The following is a 15,366-nucleotide window of genomic DNA, read 5'->3' on the forward strand; positions in this document are numbered from 1 at the left end:
AATTCCCATTCTTCCCAGGTCCACCCTCCCGCCCTTGCACCACCACCCAACAAAAAGAAAGTTCATTTTGTGTTGCCCATATACTCAAACTCCCAATGGTCAGCCCCTTAAAGAAAACTGAGTCCTTCCCATCCCCCCATTCCCACCCCTGCCAGAAGCTATCAACTGTGAAAAGCTACACTTCAACATCTTTATCATGGTTTTTAAGGACTCTTTTCAATTTTTTTGATGGGTGTGTTTGGGGTGGGGGGGGGAGGTGAGAGTTGGTCACAGAAGCCTTCAATGTCTCTCATTCTCACGTATGAGGCTGCAATCTTTAATACCACTGCCAAAGAAGCTTCCTGGCTCATAGCAGCCAGTGACCAGCAAGGATCATGAACATCAACATGGCCTCTGGAGGCAGCATGTACCTCCAACATCAACATGACCTGCAGTGGTGGTGGTGCATGCCTTTAATCTCAGCACTTGTGAGGCAGAGATTGGTGGGACTTTGTGAGTTCAAAGCCAGCCTAGACTAGTTATTGAGTTTCAGAACAGTCAGAGTTATGCAGAGAGACCCTGTCTCAAAAAACAAATGAAAACCTATTTTAACCTAATTAAGATAAGACCCCACAAACCTGTCCAGAGACCCATCTCTCAGGTGATTGTAGGGCTCATCATGGTGGCAACTGTCTTAGGGTTTTTTTCTATTGCTGTGAAGAGATATCAGGACATGGCAACTCTTATAGTGGAAAACATTTAGTTGGCCTGTTGACTTACAGTTTCAGTGGTTTAGTCCATTATCATCATGGCGGGGAGAATGGTGGCATGCAGGCAGACGTGGTGCTGGAGAAGGAGCTTATACATGTTGATATGTAGGCAACAGGAAGTAGACTGAGTATAGTGGGAAAATACCAATACGGAGTCAGGTAGAAATATAAGGGTATTTAATAGGGAAAAGCCTTACTTACAGAGTGACATAGCCAGCCGGCGTGACAGCAGTCTGTCCAGCAAGTACAAAAGCAAAACCGAAAGAGAGAACGCAGTCCCATGCAAGTATCGCTCCACGTCACCCTGACCAAGCCCTCACAAGCATGGTCAGGCACACCTGTAGCCAGCCCCTAAGTAGGTGTGGCTACAGCTTCCCCTACAACTGAGTGTCACGCTGAGAAAAGCTTGAGTAAAAGAGACCTCAAAGCCAGCCTCCACAGTGACACACTTCCTCCAACAAGGTCATACCCACTCCAACAAAGTCACACTTTCTAATAGTGCCACTCCTTAAGAGGTTATGGGGCCAATTACATTCAAACTACCACAACACCCTTGCACCATCCCCCCTCAAAAGAAAATTGAAAAAATTAAAACCAAACAAGCAAACAAACAAAAAGCCACTTTGTTTCTCCATCTTTTCAGCCTCTCCAACACCTCTTCATTCATCTTAGTGGCATTGGGAGCCATAGTGTGTCATGCAGCATACCCTTTTGTCCTATCAACTTTACTAGCAAATGTTCATTGCAAGGAGTCATTAAGTCTGGTTTAAGACTTCTGGTTTCTGGTACACTATCATCACTTGACTCTACCAAAACTCCTTTTGGATATCCCATGGCCACCTGGAGTCATGAAGAGCATGCAGGTATTGTTCCACAGGACCTATCTCTTCATATGTGCCAGTAAGTCAAACATGTTAGGGTGGGCCAACCCAAGGCCCTGGATGTGGGCTTGGGTGGTAGTTGGGCTAGTTAGACCTGGCCCCATGGGCCGCTCTCCTCAAGTGCAGAGTGGAGGCAACTCTCCCACACCCATGTTGAAGGGTGGGACCATCTCTCCTGAGTGCAGAGGGACAGCTGTCTGTGCCTGGGTTATCCAGTCAGCTCTCTCACTGCAGTGTCCAGCAAGGGACAGGGACAGCGAAGGGAAGTGCAGGCTCACCCTGGTCCTCTGATTTAATCATGCATGGTTCTTATGGCCCCCTGTGGTAACACAGGCCACAGACCTCAACACAGACCCCAGCTGCAGCAGGACCCTGACCATAACATGGTCGTTGGCAGCAACTTGGGCTAGGGTGCTGCCATGGCCCCTGTGGCAGTTCAGGTCACCCAATCAGTATGGCTCCAGCAGCATGGCTCTCAGATACCAACATAGTCTCAGATGGCTGACCAGTCCCCAGGCATCCACACAGTCCTTGATGGTAAACAGGAGCCACAGACATTAATTCAGACCCTGGCTGAGGTCGGGACATGGACCCAGACATGGTCCTCAAGCAGCTCAGGCAAGGAATACACCATGACCCCTGGTGGAAGCACAGGCCACTCAAAGCATGGCTCCAGCAGTGGTATGAACCTCAGACACTAACAAGACCACTGGTTGATCCAGACCTTGGGGCATCCATGTGGCCCCTGGTAACAATACAGCTACAGAGTTCAACACAGTCCTCAACTGTGATAGGACCGTAGACCCAGACATGGTTTTCGGCAGCAGCTGGACCTGGATGTCACCATGGCCCCAGGTGACAGCCCAAGCCACTCAAATCATCATGGCCCCAGCAAGAATGGCCTTGGGACACCAACATGGCCCTAGGTGGTGGCTCAGACCCCAGGCATCTGCACCAACTTCAGTGGCAACTAAAGCCATGAAAACCTTTTTATTTTTATATTCAAAAGGTATAACCTTCCTTTTCTCTCCTTCTATATAGTTGTTTGATACAAGCCGCAATTCTAAGCATGCTTGCTTAGACACTCTGGACTTTTTATTTTGTCTGACGAGATGCTTGCCCAACTCAGGGTGTTTGTTACCTTTCTCCTTCCTATTCTCTAGCTTCCTCTTTAATGCATCTATCAAGATTAACAGATTGTCTGCCCTGTTGTTTTTCTCAAAATCTCCAATGAAATGGTCCTTGAGAATCACTCCTTCTGAATGTTTTTTTGTTTGTTTTAAATTCTTTCATCAACCAAACTAAAAAAATCACAAAATAGAACCTACATTCCCCAGAGACACTTTCACTGTACTCTGTGTGTTTCTGGCATCCTTGAGGACTTTCTCTCATTTTATTCTGACTCTTCTCCTTCATCATGTCACACAGAGGAAGCTTCTAATTTGTTAGAAGCCTGCAAGCTTTTGTATGTGAATGAAGATTCAATTCATTAATGATAGTCACAGCAGACAGCAAGATTTAATGCGAAGCTGTGTCCCTGAAAGCTTTGCCAAACATCTCCCTCTGGTGGCCAGAAAAAAATATAGCCGTTCAACAAACAGACTTTGGGCAAGGTTGGTTTTTTGGTTTTTGCCTCAACACTCCGGAGACCTCTTAAATACATTTTGAGTCAAGGTTTCAGAAGACATAGGTTGCTTGCCTCTGCTCTATGTCTGAAGTTGCAGACTGAGGTCAATCAATACCTAGTACACAGAATCATGTGGAGTTATCTTATTATATAGGTCTTGTAGATGCTGTTAGTAAGTTTACCTAAACTGAACAATGGTACAAAAATACCTGTGTGTTACTTCCATGTGGTTCTCTCTGCGGGCTTCTGTAGGTTTTGTCACAGCTTGACACCTTGGATCCAAGTGAATATCTTGTGGTGATTTGAATGAAAATGGCTCCCACAGACTCACAGGGAATGGCCTTTGTGGAGTTGTAACTTTGTTGGAGAAGGTGTGGCCTTGTAGGAAGAAGCTCAAGCCAGGCCCAGCAGCTCACTCTCTCTCTTCCTGCTTCCTGAGGATCCAGATGTAGAACTCTAAGCCTCTTCTCTAGCACCATGTCTGCCTGCATGCCACCATGTCTCTGCCATGACAATGATAGAGTGAACCTCTGACCTGTAAGCCAGACCCTATTAAAAGGTGCAGTCAGTGGTCATGGTGTCTCTTCACAGCAAGGAAACCCTAAAATACATTCCAAGAGCACACGATGGAAATGTTTAGAATTTCAGAATTCTGGCCTCAGAACTCACAGGTCACTTCCAATGTGCTCTTTGGTTGAAATGATAAAGTTCCATCCTGGGTCAAGGAATGGGAACATAGACAGAACTAGTTGATGGAAGGCATGTCAAGTCAGGCCTGCTGCATAGCAAGGAGAGTACACAGATGGTCGCTTCTGGTGCACAGAGAGACTCTATCTTGAGCAATTGGATGGAAGGTAAAAAGGAAGATACCAGATGTTCTTTCTACTCTGGCATCCACATGTGCATCCAAGACATCCAAGGATGCACACCTGCACATTCATGTATTCATGTGCAGGTACCACACACCCACCCCCCCCACACACACACAGATTTATAGACAGACAGAAGGTCTATAACCCTATCTATAATATAGGGTTAGAGAAGAGAGTGATGGTACACAATTCCAGGACTAGTAATAGTAAGTGTAACGATAAATCTTTCTGCCAGCTGCCCAAGTTCTGCCTGCCACATGGGCGGCCAAATTAACAGAGTCTTATATTGGTTTATAATGCTGCTGGCCAATTGACTAGAATTTCTTATATGCTAGCTCAGTCTTAATTATCATAAATCTATATCTTTTATAAGATTTATCTTATCGAGGATGCCTTCCACTGGCGTCCTCTTCCCGGGATCACATGGCAGCTCCGTAGAGAAGAGAGCAGAAGGAAGAGGAAGAGCAAGAGAGCGACTTCCTGCTTGTCCTTGCTTAAATTCTGAATTTGCCTGCTATGTCACTTCCTGCCTGGATCACCAGACTTCTCTTTCCTACATTTCCCAGAATTCTCCTTGACTCCTAGTCCTGCCTAACTTGCTTCTTCATTGACCAACAGTACTTTATTTAACAACTAATAGGATAAACATACACAGAAGGACATTCCCTTTCACGTTGGGGGTCATTACCACCCCTAAATGTGAAAGGACTGAGGCAGTAAATATTTACCAGTGCTCAAAAATTAGGAAAGAGGTACTGAACTTGAACCACTGCTTTCAGAAGAGGGACTAGGGTCAGTGATTGGGTGAGTAAACAGGCATATGGGAGACAACCTTCAAGATGCTTCTCCCTCTGTTCCACAGTGATAAGCTGAGAGTAAAAGCCTCAGTTTTAGTCGTCCTCTTGGTATTAAACTGCTAAGGACAGATACTACCTTGAAATTAGCTAAAAGGCTTGAAAAAAGGCAGAGTCAGTGGTCAACTTGCTCTCACGCCCTTACCACTGCATCTGATTTGCAAAATCCAAATCTGAGGCTAGATCTTGGAGGATATTTATGTCATTTTTTTAGAGCATATAGGTAGAGAAGGACAAACTGAAACATCGGAGCCAGCAATGTGTTCTGCTGTTAAGACTGATTAAAACACACAGTGCTTAGAGGGGTATGTAGGGAGACACCATAACCACGCCTCCTAAGGGCTGGCTACAGGTGTGCCCCACCACACCTGTCAGGGTGTGGTCAAGGTGATGTCTGGGTGACATGGTAAAGGTTTAAAGGGATAGGGAACACACATGGTAGCTCTTTCCTTGCTGCTTTGCTACACTCTGGCTTCCTATTGGTTGGCATTTACCTATTAAAAGTTATCCTAGGAGGCAGAGGCAGGCGGATCTCTGTGAGTTCGAGGCCAGCCTGGTCTCCAGAGTGAGTGCCAGGATAGGCTCCAAAGCTACACAGAGAAACCCTGTCTCAAAAAACCAAAAAAAAAAAAAAGTTATCTTAACCTTACGGACTACGCATCAGTTATTATCCGAGATAACTGGTTCAGGAGTGGGATTTGCTTGAATGAAGATCTGGGTTAAAGTCCTCAACTTGACTGAAGTTCTTGTGCTGATTGAAGTCAGTACCCGAAGCTCTGGCTGGAGTGTCAGTGGAAATGGAGCAAGTTGGATCCGGAGTAGCCGAGGAGGTGGGGTCCATTTTCTTTCCGTAGTGTCCAGGGATTGCTGTCAGGCAGGTCTTCATTGGCTGTGTGGGACTCAAACATAAGTGATAGCAGAGAAATGTTTGCTTGTATATGTATGCGTACTGGGAAAGTCGACTATGGGAAAATAACAATTATGAGAGGGTGTACACCTTGGCAGAAAGAGCCAAGAAAAGACAAAGACAGTCTACCAACTTTCTCTTATTCTGTATTACATCAATTGGCTTCTTGATATAATACAGAAACTCTAAAGTTTAGTTAAACAACGTGCTTTAGGACACGTATTGGTGTCTTACTTATTTTATTGTCTACATGGTGCAAACATTTAAGAAATACACTACCAAGGTCCAGGGTTTTGCTGATGTTTATTAATAGATTGTGTTCACACAGTCTAGGAACCCATGCTTTAAATAAGCCCATCATTGTGTTTATGGTGTGTGTCCTAGCTAGGGTTAATACTGCATCTTGGGAGCATAAAGGTCCTTTCACCCAGATATCTAGGAAAACCAGGAATGTTAATTATGCAGGGATTTCTCCTTAATGGGGGAGACAAAATAAAATACCTGCATCCCATTCAGAAAGCTGAGAGTAGATACTGTTAATGACCTGTTTGGTGACCTTTTTGCTATCTGTGGAGACAGACCTCATCTTCCTTTTGTTACAGAGGGAGACCTCACCCCAATTCCCCAGGATGATTATCCCAGACTCTCCCTCCCTAGACAGTGTCTTTATCTCTCAAAGTTAATAGAACCCATCCATAGGGGAAATAACACATTTATATACTGCTGACCTGTATGTTATCTTGGTCAGAGACCACATTAGATTTTAGATCTTTTAGCTATAGAACCCACCCTCATGGTCACATGTACGGTGTAAAGGAGTCTCTAAGTACTCCAACCTTAAACTTGATTGTAGACTTGGAATTGAAATGGCTGTGGCCTGGAAACCTGGAATGAAAATGAGTGCTGCCTGGAAACTTTTCCCCAAATTGAACTGTGTTTTACATATGCCAACAATGAACTGCCTGAAGTTTGATCCACGTTAACAAAGTCAATCTGAACTGTGTTTTCATTCTCATCTCTTCCTGAGTTTGTTTCCGTGCCTGAACAACTGCAGTGTCCCCCTCAATTGCAGAGATCAAATACCATGACAAAGCAACTTGGGGAGGAAAGGGTTTATTTGCCTTATACTTCCATAGGATTGTTCATCATTAAAGGAAGTCAGGACAGGAACTCAAACAGGGCAGGAACCTGAAGGCAGGAGCTGATGCAGAGGCCATAAAGGGGTGCTGCTTACTGGCTTGCTCCTCATGGATTACTCAACCTGCTTTTTTATAGAACCCATGACCACCAGTTCAGGGATGGCACCACTCACAATGAGCTGGACCTCCCAGATAGATCTCCAATTAAGAAACTGTTCTAAAGGTTTGCCTACAGTCCAATGTTATAGAAGCATTTTCTCAACCAAGGGTCCCTCTCCATAAGACTGTAGCTTGTGTCTGAAAAGGTTAAAATTTTGATGAAGCCTCAACAATCCCTCCATGACCTCCTAGTTTCACCCTGTTCCTAGGAATTAAAAAAAAAAAAAAAAACTAGGCCGGAGTTGGTGGCCCACACCTTTAATCCCAGCACTCGGGAGGCAGAGGCAGGCAGATCTCTGTGAGTTAGAGGCCATCCTGATCTACAGAAAGAGTTCCAGGACAACCTCCAAAGCAGTACAGAGAAACCCTATCTCAAAAAACAAAACAAACAAACAAAAAACTAGACCACTTTGGGGAAAGGTAAAAAAGTCATGGTGCAACCCTGAAACTACAGAATGTTCCCTCCCTATGAAAATATGTAAAAAAAAAATAAGTTGTATTGCAAAAAAAATATGAATTACTTGTACCTTGTTAAAGATCACCCAATCAAAAATTGACCTCACCCACTGATGTAATTTTGTGATCTTTTCCTATTTAAGAGCTTGACTAAATACTTTAAGGTACCTCTTTCTAGTACTGTTATCTCAGTTTAACAGTGGAGGTCCCTGCCTGGCTTGTAAACAATAAACACCTTGCTTATTGCATTTCAAGAGTGTCTTTCATCCATTGGGCTTAGGGGGTCTTTGTGACTTGCGCAATCTCTTCTCGTGGTGGCATCAATAGGAAATCTTGACTTTTGTACTACAGTAAACTGAAGACTGAGGAAAGGCTATTTCAGCCAGTGGCAACTGGACAAGAGACTCTGCTGGCTCCAAAGGCTAAGAGAACCACTATGCACATAGGAAGCTCTGCTCAAACCTGTTATCTGCTCTGAACTGTAACATCGATGGACTCAGCTTCCCCCAAACAATAATTCCATCACGCCCTTCAACTCTAATAGTCATGTTCACACTTCTTTGTGTGACATTCATAATTTAGGATGGAACTCGTAGACTTCTCAGGGGTTGTCTATTTTCTTCGTGTTATGGACCCAAGCCCAGTAAGGTTAGACAGCTTATCCAAAACAACACCCCAATTTTCCCACCAAGGCACTGATTTTTTTTTTTTTAATTTTATCCACACTGGCATGCTGATATACACTGACAAGCTAAAGTTTAATTGCCCCCTTTTCTATGAAGGCTGCCCAGTTCAAATCACTGGGAAGTGAATGTTTCATAACCTAAACCCAGTGGTACTTATTCAAATGCCATGCAGAAACAGAGGGGTAAAGCCCCAGTAGTTGCTTCCTCCTTAGCCTCTCTGAGGTCATGAGGTACTGGATCTGGGGTTTTAGGGCAGACTAATTTATAAACCCAGATATCAATGTACTGATAAGAAAACAGTTAAATGGAAGATACACTTTGGATTGATTACTCCATATAGTCTGTAATTTTTTCTATAAAGGGAAATATGAATTATATATAAAGTAAATATGAAGTATGGATGTGTAGATTTTCCTCCAATGCTTTCTACTATAACAATCACTTATGACCACAGGTACAAACACCCGGAATGCTGCATTTGGCCTGTGGCTTTCCTGATCTCTGATACCTGTTGTCGGGCAGAAAGTAAAGGGAAATAAATACAGTCCGATTATCAAGTCTGCTAGTCTACTCTGCACCAAGTTCTCCCCTCCTCCTCCTCCTCTTCCTTCTTCCCTCCCTCCCTCTCCCCTGTCCCTCTCTCTTTCTTTCTTTTGAGGGTTTCTCTACAGGCTGACCTTGAACTCACAGAGATCCGCCTGCCTCTGCCTCCATCCAGAGTTCTGGGATTAAAGGCGTGCGCCACCACCCCTGGCCCCCAATTCTGTTCTTGTTCCAAGAGCCGTAGTATTCAGTGGGACCCATACACTACCACTCCTACTCCTAGAAAGAGTACATCAAAACCTGGTTAAGTATTTTAAATAGAGCATTATAATGTTACAGGGCTCTAGAGCTTTAGCGCCCTTCCTGACCAATTACCTTCCCTTCACTTAAGTTGTCCAAAAGAGTAGCACGCACATTCACAACTAATTCCTGACTTTTATCGCCAAAAACTCTCAGGTTTCTCTCTCAGGGCAAACTGCATACGTGCAGGGCCGTCAGAACCACGGACAACCTGGTGCAAACACAACCACGTGCCCAAGATTTCTCCCGCGGCGTAAATTCTTTGAAACTGAGCAGAGGAAAACCGTCCTAGCATCGGTTCTTGCACTTTCGACACAGGCTTTTCCGCCACAACCCACAACAAAACCCTTAAAGATGTCTTTTTAAAAATAACCGAAGCAGATGATGAAGTTTTGGTTCTGTGTCTCGGCTCGTTTCTACCATGTGGGGCATTTACTTGGTGTTTCTAGATCGATCTTGAGCACGCGAACCTGTGTGGAAACGGCGACGGCCCTGGCCTTCCGCAGCTGGAGGGCGTGGCCGTGTGACGTCATCTCCACCGGGCGACGCGGTTCTGTGGTGTCTCCGCGTGCAGCGTCGCTGTCGCCGGCTCTTCCGAGGCAGAGCGGATCGCAGCAGCCGGGCCGGTTCCACCCGGTTGTCAGCTCGCGTCGGTCGCGTCGCACGGAGATGGCAGACGATCTGGGAGACGAGTGGTGGGAGAGCCAGCCGGCCGCCGCCGGCAGCCCAGGTACCCGCTCCCCGCCCCGGCCTCAGCCCGCTGCCCGCGTGTGGCAGTCGCGGTGGTCCGCCCGGAGGAGGGGCGCGCAGCCGAGGGAGCACCAGGCGCCGCGGGGACACGGGTGGGAGAGCCTGTCCCACGTGCAACGAGAGGGCCACCCTCGCCGTCAGCCAGAGTGGAGCGGTGCCTTCCCAAAGCTCTCGTTTTCTTTTCTTTCCTTTTTACTTTTTCCTTGAAACTACGCAGACCGTGTTTGTTCAAAGAGGCGTTTCGCTGTCGCGGCCACCGGGAGGTCCTGAACTAGTGCTGGAATTAAAATCACAGGCCTGCTGTCACTGACGCGTTCCCCCTCTCCTCATCTGCAGAAAGAGTAATAACGTTAAGGTCCATTCAGAAATTGTTATGAAGGTGAAGGTGATTTGAAGTTGCAAAGCTCTTTACAATGCTTGGCGTGTAGTATATCCCCAATTATCATTGTAATGTGTTCTTTATAATACGTATTTTGAAGCAACAAGGGCCTTAAAGGTCCCCGTTTTGAACTCTGCTGTTTACGGATGAGGAATGTGACCTGAAGATGTTCCATAGCAAGTCCACTTAGCTAGTTGGTGTCAGAAACCAAGCTGCTTCCCAAAGCATTTAAGTTAACGCAGTTCTAGCAATTTTTATCATGCTGTCCATGCATGGACGCATAGGCATTTTATTTTCAAGGAAAATAGTATTATTAAGTAACTCCCCAAGAGTGGCCTCGAACATTTCAAGTCCCATAAGACTCCTGTTTTTGTTACTGTCTCTGTCCCAAGTCACCCTCCAAGGTTCCAAGGTCTGCCTCTTTGTAGTTTTGAGGGCAATATCAAAGTTAGATTTCTGTTTATTTTGACTTCAGAACTATCACATGATAGACACCGATGCAGTGGACAAGTTTAGGAGATTTCTCAGTGTGAAACTGGAAGTTATAGTAGAGTGTCAGTCCAGTGTAGGGTGGGAGTTTGGATCCCAGGTTTGAGACTAGGCTAGAGATACACAGTAGCTGGCACCAAACTACAGTTCTGAGAAACTAAACGTAAAGTAAACGTGAATAAAAATAGCTTGTTCTTGGTAGGTAATGTACAGTTCTCCATCTCATACCTTTTGAGGAGTGTTTTTTTTTTTTTTCTATGATTCAATAGCTCATTTTGAGTATTTGATGCCGCCTCTAACCATACATACGTGTAACAAGAAAATGGTAATGTTCAAGAATATCAGAGTCAGTGGGTAGTAATGCCACTCTTCCTTCCTTGAGCTCTTACTATATGCTAAATCCTTTTTCTTTCTTTTTGAGATGAGCTTTCCTTATGTAGCCCAGGCTAGCCTTTAAACTCTTAATTCTCCTGTCCCTTCCTATTTTGCCGTGTATTGTTATGATCACTTTATGAATGCTAGCATGTTGTTTGATCTTCTCAAGTCTACCAAGAAGCAGTTACTGTTTTCATTATTTTATGCTTGAGGAAACAGAAGCCCTTGGGATTCTCTTGTTGAGGGAGGTAGCACTTTCATATTCAGATGATCTGAAGTCAGTCTGTGCACTTTAAGTCTCATGATAATTATTCTTATGATCAAAGGTAAGAATCTCATCTCTAAGCAAACAGCCCATTATTGATTTTTAAAGGTATGCAATTTGTATGCATTATGCACATTATTATGGGACTGTGTCTGTTGACTTTCAGTCTGATTTTTATCCAGAGCTAAAAGCAAGCAGTTTACCCTTATACTTTGAGAAACATCTTTTTGTCAGTAATTGAGATGAATCCTCATATGTGATTTATGCTCAGAGCTCTGTAGCATGGATAATAAAAACCCAGGGATAGATTGGGTTCAAGCTGAAGATCAGAAAAGCAAAGCAGCCAAGCCTCCAGAGAGCTCTACCAGGGCTGGGGAGATCCTGTCCTCAACATGGCTGAAGACCAAATGCCAGCTCTGAGACCCTGTTCCTGTCTTACATACCTCTCTACTGTTGGGATTAAAGGCATGATCTGTGTCTCTTTCAGACTGATTCACTCCCATGTATCCTTGTGTGGCCTTGAAATCACAGTGATCTTGCCTTCTTGCCTGGAGACCTTATGCCTCTGAAGATGCTCAATTGCATCTTGCAAAAATCCTGTGCCTTACAATAGTGTCTAATTGCCTTTCATTAATTTTTTTTTTTTTTAAGCCAGGATTTTACTATTTCAGACTGCTGGCCTGAAATCTGAAATCTCCTGTCTTGGCCTCCTGAATGCTAGGATTAGAAGTGCTCACTAGCTCACTACCGTGTTCACCTGGATTTAGTGTTACAAATTGTGTTGTAAAGGGGACAGTAAACAGACTCTTTGCTTTGTAAGAGAGACTGTAACTCATGCAGGTGACAGTTTCTGTAGCCTAGAGTCAATGCAGTGATTCATTGGTGATTGCCTAGATGAGCATTGCAAGTATTCTTCAAATCATGTTGCTTTCTTGATGCCAATTTTTTTCTGGAATGACTTGGTGGGGGAACACGGGATCTCTAGATGAATAGGTAAAGTTGTTGTTTTGTTATTTACCCTTTTCCTCACAAAGTTAGACTGTTATGGTATAATTTAATATATAGGCATTGTACATTTTGTGCAACATTGTCTGTACTATACAGTTCAGGCTTGGGATATTTCCTGTAGATGTTGGCAGTACTCAGAGAACCAACTTCAGAGCACGCCGTTTTCAAGATTATTTATTGAGATCAGTCCTATTTTTGATAGAACTCTGGGGGGTGGAGCGCCATCAGTTTACATTATTGGATATATGTATTGGAGTGCTTAATAAAGATACAAATAACATGACAGAATGGTTAAGGGCAAAATTCAGGATGAATTTTTAAACATAAGGGGAAAGAAAGAAAAAATAGTTACATTTCAGTCATGTTCTGTTCTACTAGATGGACAGTCAAACAACCTAGGAGACATTATAAAATTCCCACAATTCTTACAAATATTAAAATGAATGATTCTTGACAACAGCTTATTAAAGTTTGAAAGTACAGATATACATATCTTTCTCCAAATCATACATATATTTTCTGATAGAATTTTGCTAGATATCCTTTAGTTTCATGAAAAATACCCCTCATAAAGGTGGAAGGCCTTTCATTCCCTCTCTTGTGTTTAACAGTAATGCATAACATTATTTTGTACTACAAACCCTTAGAAGTTTTGTATTGGTTTTGGCTTTGATTTGAGAAAGGTTCTAACTATCTAGTTCAGGTTGGCCTTGAATTAGAAAGCCTTCTGCCTTGAACTAGACTTTTTTTTTTTGCTTCAACTTGTCCATTGCTGGTATTATAGCATGTTCCATTCTGCCCTTTGACCTGTTCTTGATCTAATGATCTGTCGTTGAATATTTGGGTGTTACACATTTTCTAAACACTTCACGAACATCTTAAAATGTTGTTTTCTCATTTTCATCAGCTTTCATAGAATGCTAGATTCAGTTCTTGAATTGTAAGTGTTGCTTTTAGAAATTAGATGATGATAGTGTGGTTAAATATTCTGCTTCTGAGTTCCTTGCTAGTCTAGTTCATACTAGTCCAGTGATTAGCAAACTTCATTTTTTGTGTATTTATTTATTTAGTGAGAGTCTACTCCTATAAATACTAAGGTTTTATAGATCCAATCATCATTTTAAACTACTCAGCTTTGATATTTTAGTGTAAAAGTAGACCATAAGTATGTAAACAAATGAGTGTAACTAACTATGCTCTAATAAAACTTTATAAACAATGAAATTTGAGTTTTATGTAATTTTCTTGTCATGAAATAGTCTTATTTTGATTTCTTTCAACATTTGTAATTATCACAATTATTCTTAGCCTGCCTGTCAAATGAGGTGAGGTAATAGAATTTTGGCCTACACAGCTTGAACATGCTGCTTCCATCCCAAACTCAGGAAGGAATTTGAGATATATCCTAGAGAAAACTGGTTTTTATGAGTTACCATAGTATTCAGTCCACAGTTCTGTTAGGTACTAGAGCAGTTACATTCTGATTAGAATTAGCTAACATGATTTCAGAACATTAGAATAGTATTCCAGAGACCACCAAAGCTGAATCAACAAGGACTCTTCACATAAAACCATCAGTTTTTAAAAGTTTTATTATTTTCATTCACTTGGATTTTTATCTATTTCTTATAATTTAATCACAGCTACTCTAGAATTTTAGGATATTTCCCATTTGAGATTTAAAAAATTCTGACAATTTTCCATACATGTATGGTGTATTTTGTCCATTTCCACGCTCATTACCTCTGTCACTCCCTTCCATTCCTGTTAAATACATTCTTCCCAACGAGCCCCCTCCCACTTTCATGATTACTATTTGAAGGTGACTTACTGGTGACAATCATAGAAATGTCCATAATTATTCTAGATTTCTTTCTTTTTAGTACTTTGAACAATATCTCGTCCTGTTTTTTTCTTGCTCATGAATATATGCCATCTTGACATAAACATACTTGAGAGAGTCCCAGTGTGGGAGAAAACAAGGTTAAAACCTTCAATTATACAACATATTTTGTGTTCCTTTTCAAGGTAAAACTTTCCTAGGCACTTGGTTTTTCTGAGACTATTGATAGTATGTGTTATTTTTCCCATTTAAAATGTCAGTGTTATTTTATTCTTATGTGTGTGTTTTGCCTGAAAGTATATTTGTTCACCACATGTACAGTGCTCATGAAGGCCAGAAGAGGGTGTCAGAATCTCCTGTAACTGGAATTACAGATGGTTGTGAGAGACCATGTGGGTGCTGAGAATCCTCCTGAAGAGCAACCAGTGTGCTTAACTAGTTGCTCCCTATATTTCTCGCGTTCGTGTGTGTGTGTGTGTGTGTGTGTGTGTGTGTGTGTGTTGCTGGGAATTGAACCTATGGGCCTTGTGAATGCTAGGCAAATCTCTCTACCAGAGCTGTAGCCTTAGCACTTTTTTTCCAGACTGGCCTCACACTCACGATCCTTTTTCTTCTGTGTTGTACCCAAGCATAACTGATTTTCCATGCCTGCTATACTTCACTGCTGTCTCTAAGCCTAGTGTCTCTAGCTCATTCCTCATCCTGAATTTACTTGATGTATTAAATTCCTGCTTTATGTCAGGCATGCTGCTGTGCACCCTGAGTATACGTCTTGCTTTTGGCATCAGAGCTTCCTCATCGTCATACATAGTCTCGTTTCTACTCACTTACGGTTTTCCTTTGACTGACTTTTGTTTCGGTCTCTTGTTTGTCCTCCCCACAGTCTTCCTCTGCCACTTGCTTGATGCTGTACACCATTCCTCTTTAGCTTGCATAACTCAGTGCTGCCCAACTTCCCCCTCTTCCTGCTCTTATCCCCCAGTCCTGTCTTCATTAAGTGGCCTCTGGGGTCTTACAGTGGCATTAGTGTGTGCATTGAAATACATTAGCCATATGAGTATGGGGAATGGCAGTTCCTTTGCTT

The 15,366-nt window shown here is 43.0% G+C and overlaps 1 protein-coding gene across 6 annotated transcripts in view; it reads left to right on the forward strand.

Moving 5' to 3' along the window:
• Positions 1–9,689: 9,689 nt before the first annotated feature.
• The window catches only part of Cmss1 (cms1 ribosomal small subunit homolog), a 292,176-nt gene continuing 286,499 nt past the window's right edge, over positions 9,690–15,366 (forward strand). For 2 of the 6 annotated variants that reach the window (XM_027412477.2, XM_027412475.2), the window contains exon 1: positions 9,690–9,903. In XM_027412477.2, the coding sequence (XP_027268278.1) occupies positions 9,843–9,903 (61 nt within the window). In that variant the 5' untranslated portion in view covers positions 9,690–9,842. The remainder of the gene's footprint in view (positions 9,904–15,366) is intronic. The other 4 variants (XM_027412479.2, XM_027412480.2, XM_027412476.2 and 1 more) reach the window with 3 other exon arrangements.

This window comes from Cricetulus griseus, chromosome 4 (assembly GCF_003668045.3).
Source record: "Cricetulus griseus strain 17A/GY chromosome 4, alternate assembly CriGri-PICRH-1.0, whole genome shotgun sequence".
NCBI lineage: Eukaryota > Metazoa > Chordata > Mammalia > Rodentia > Cricetidae > Cricetulus > Cricetulus griseus.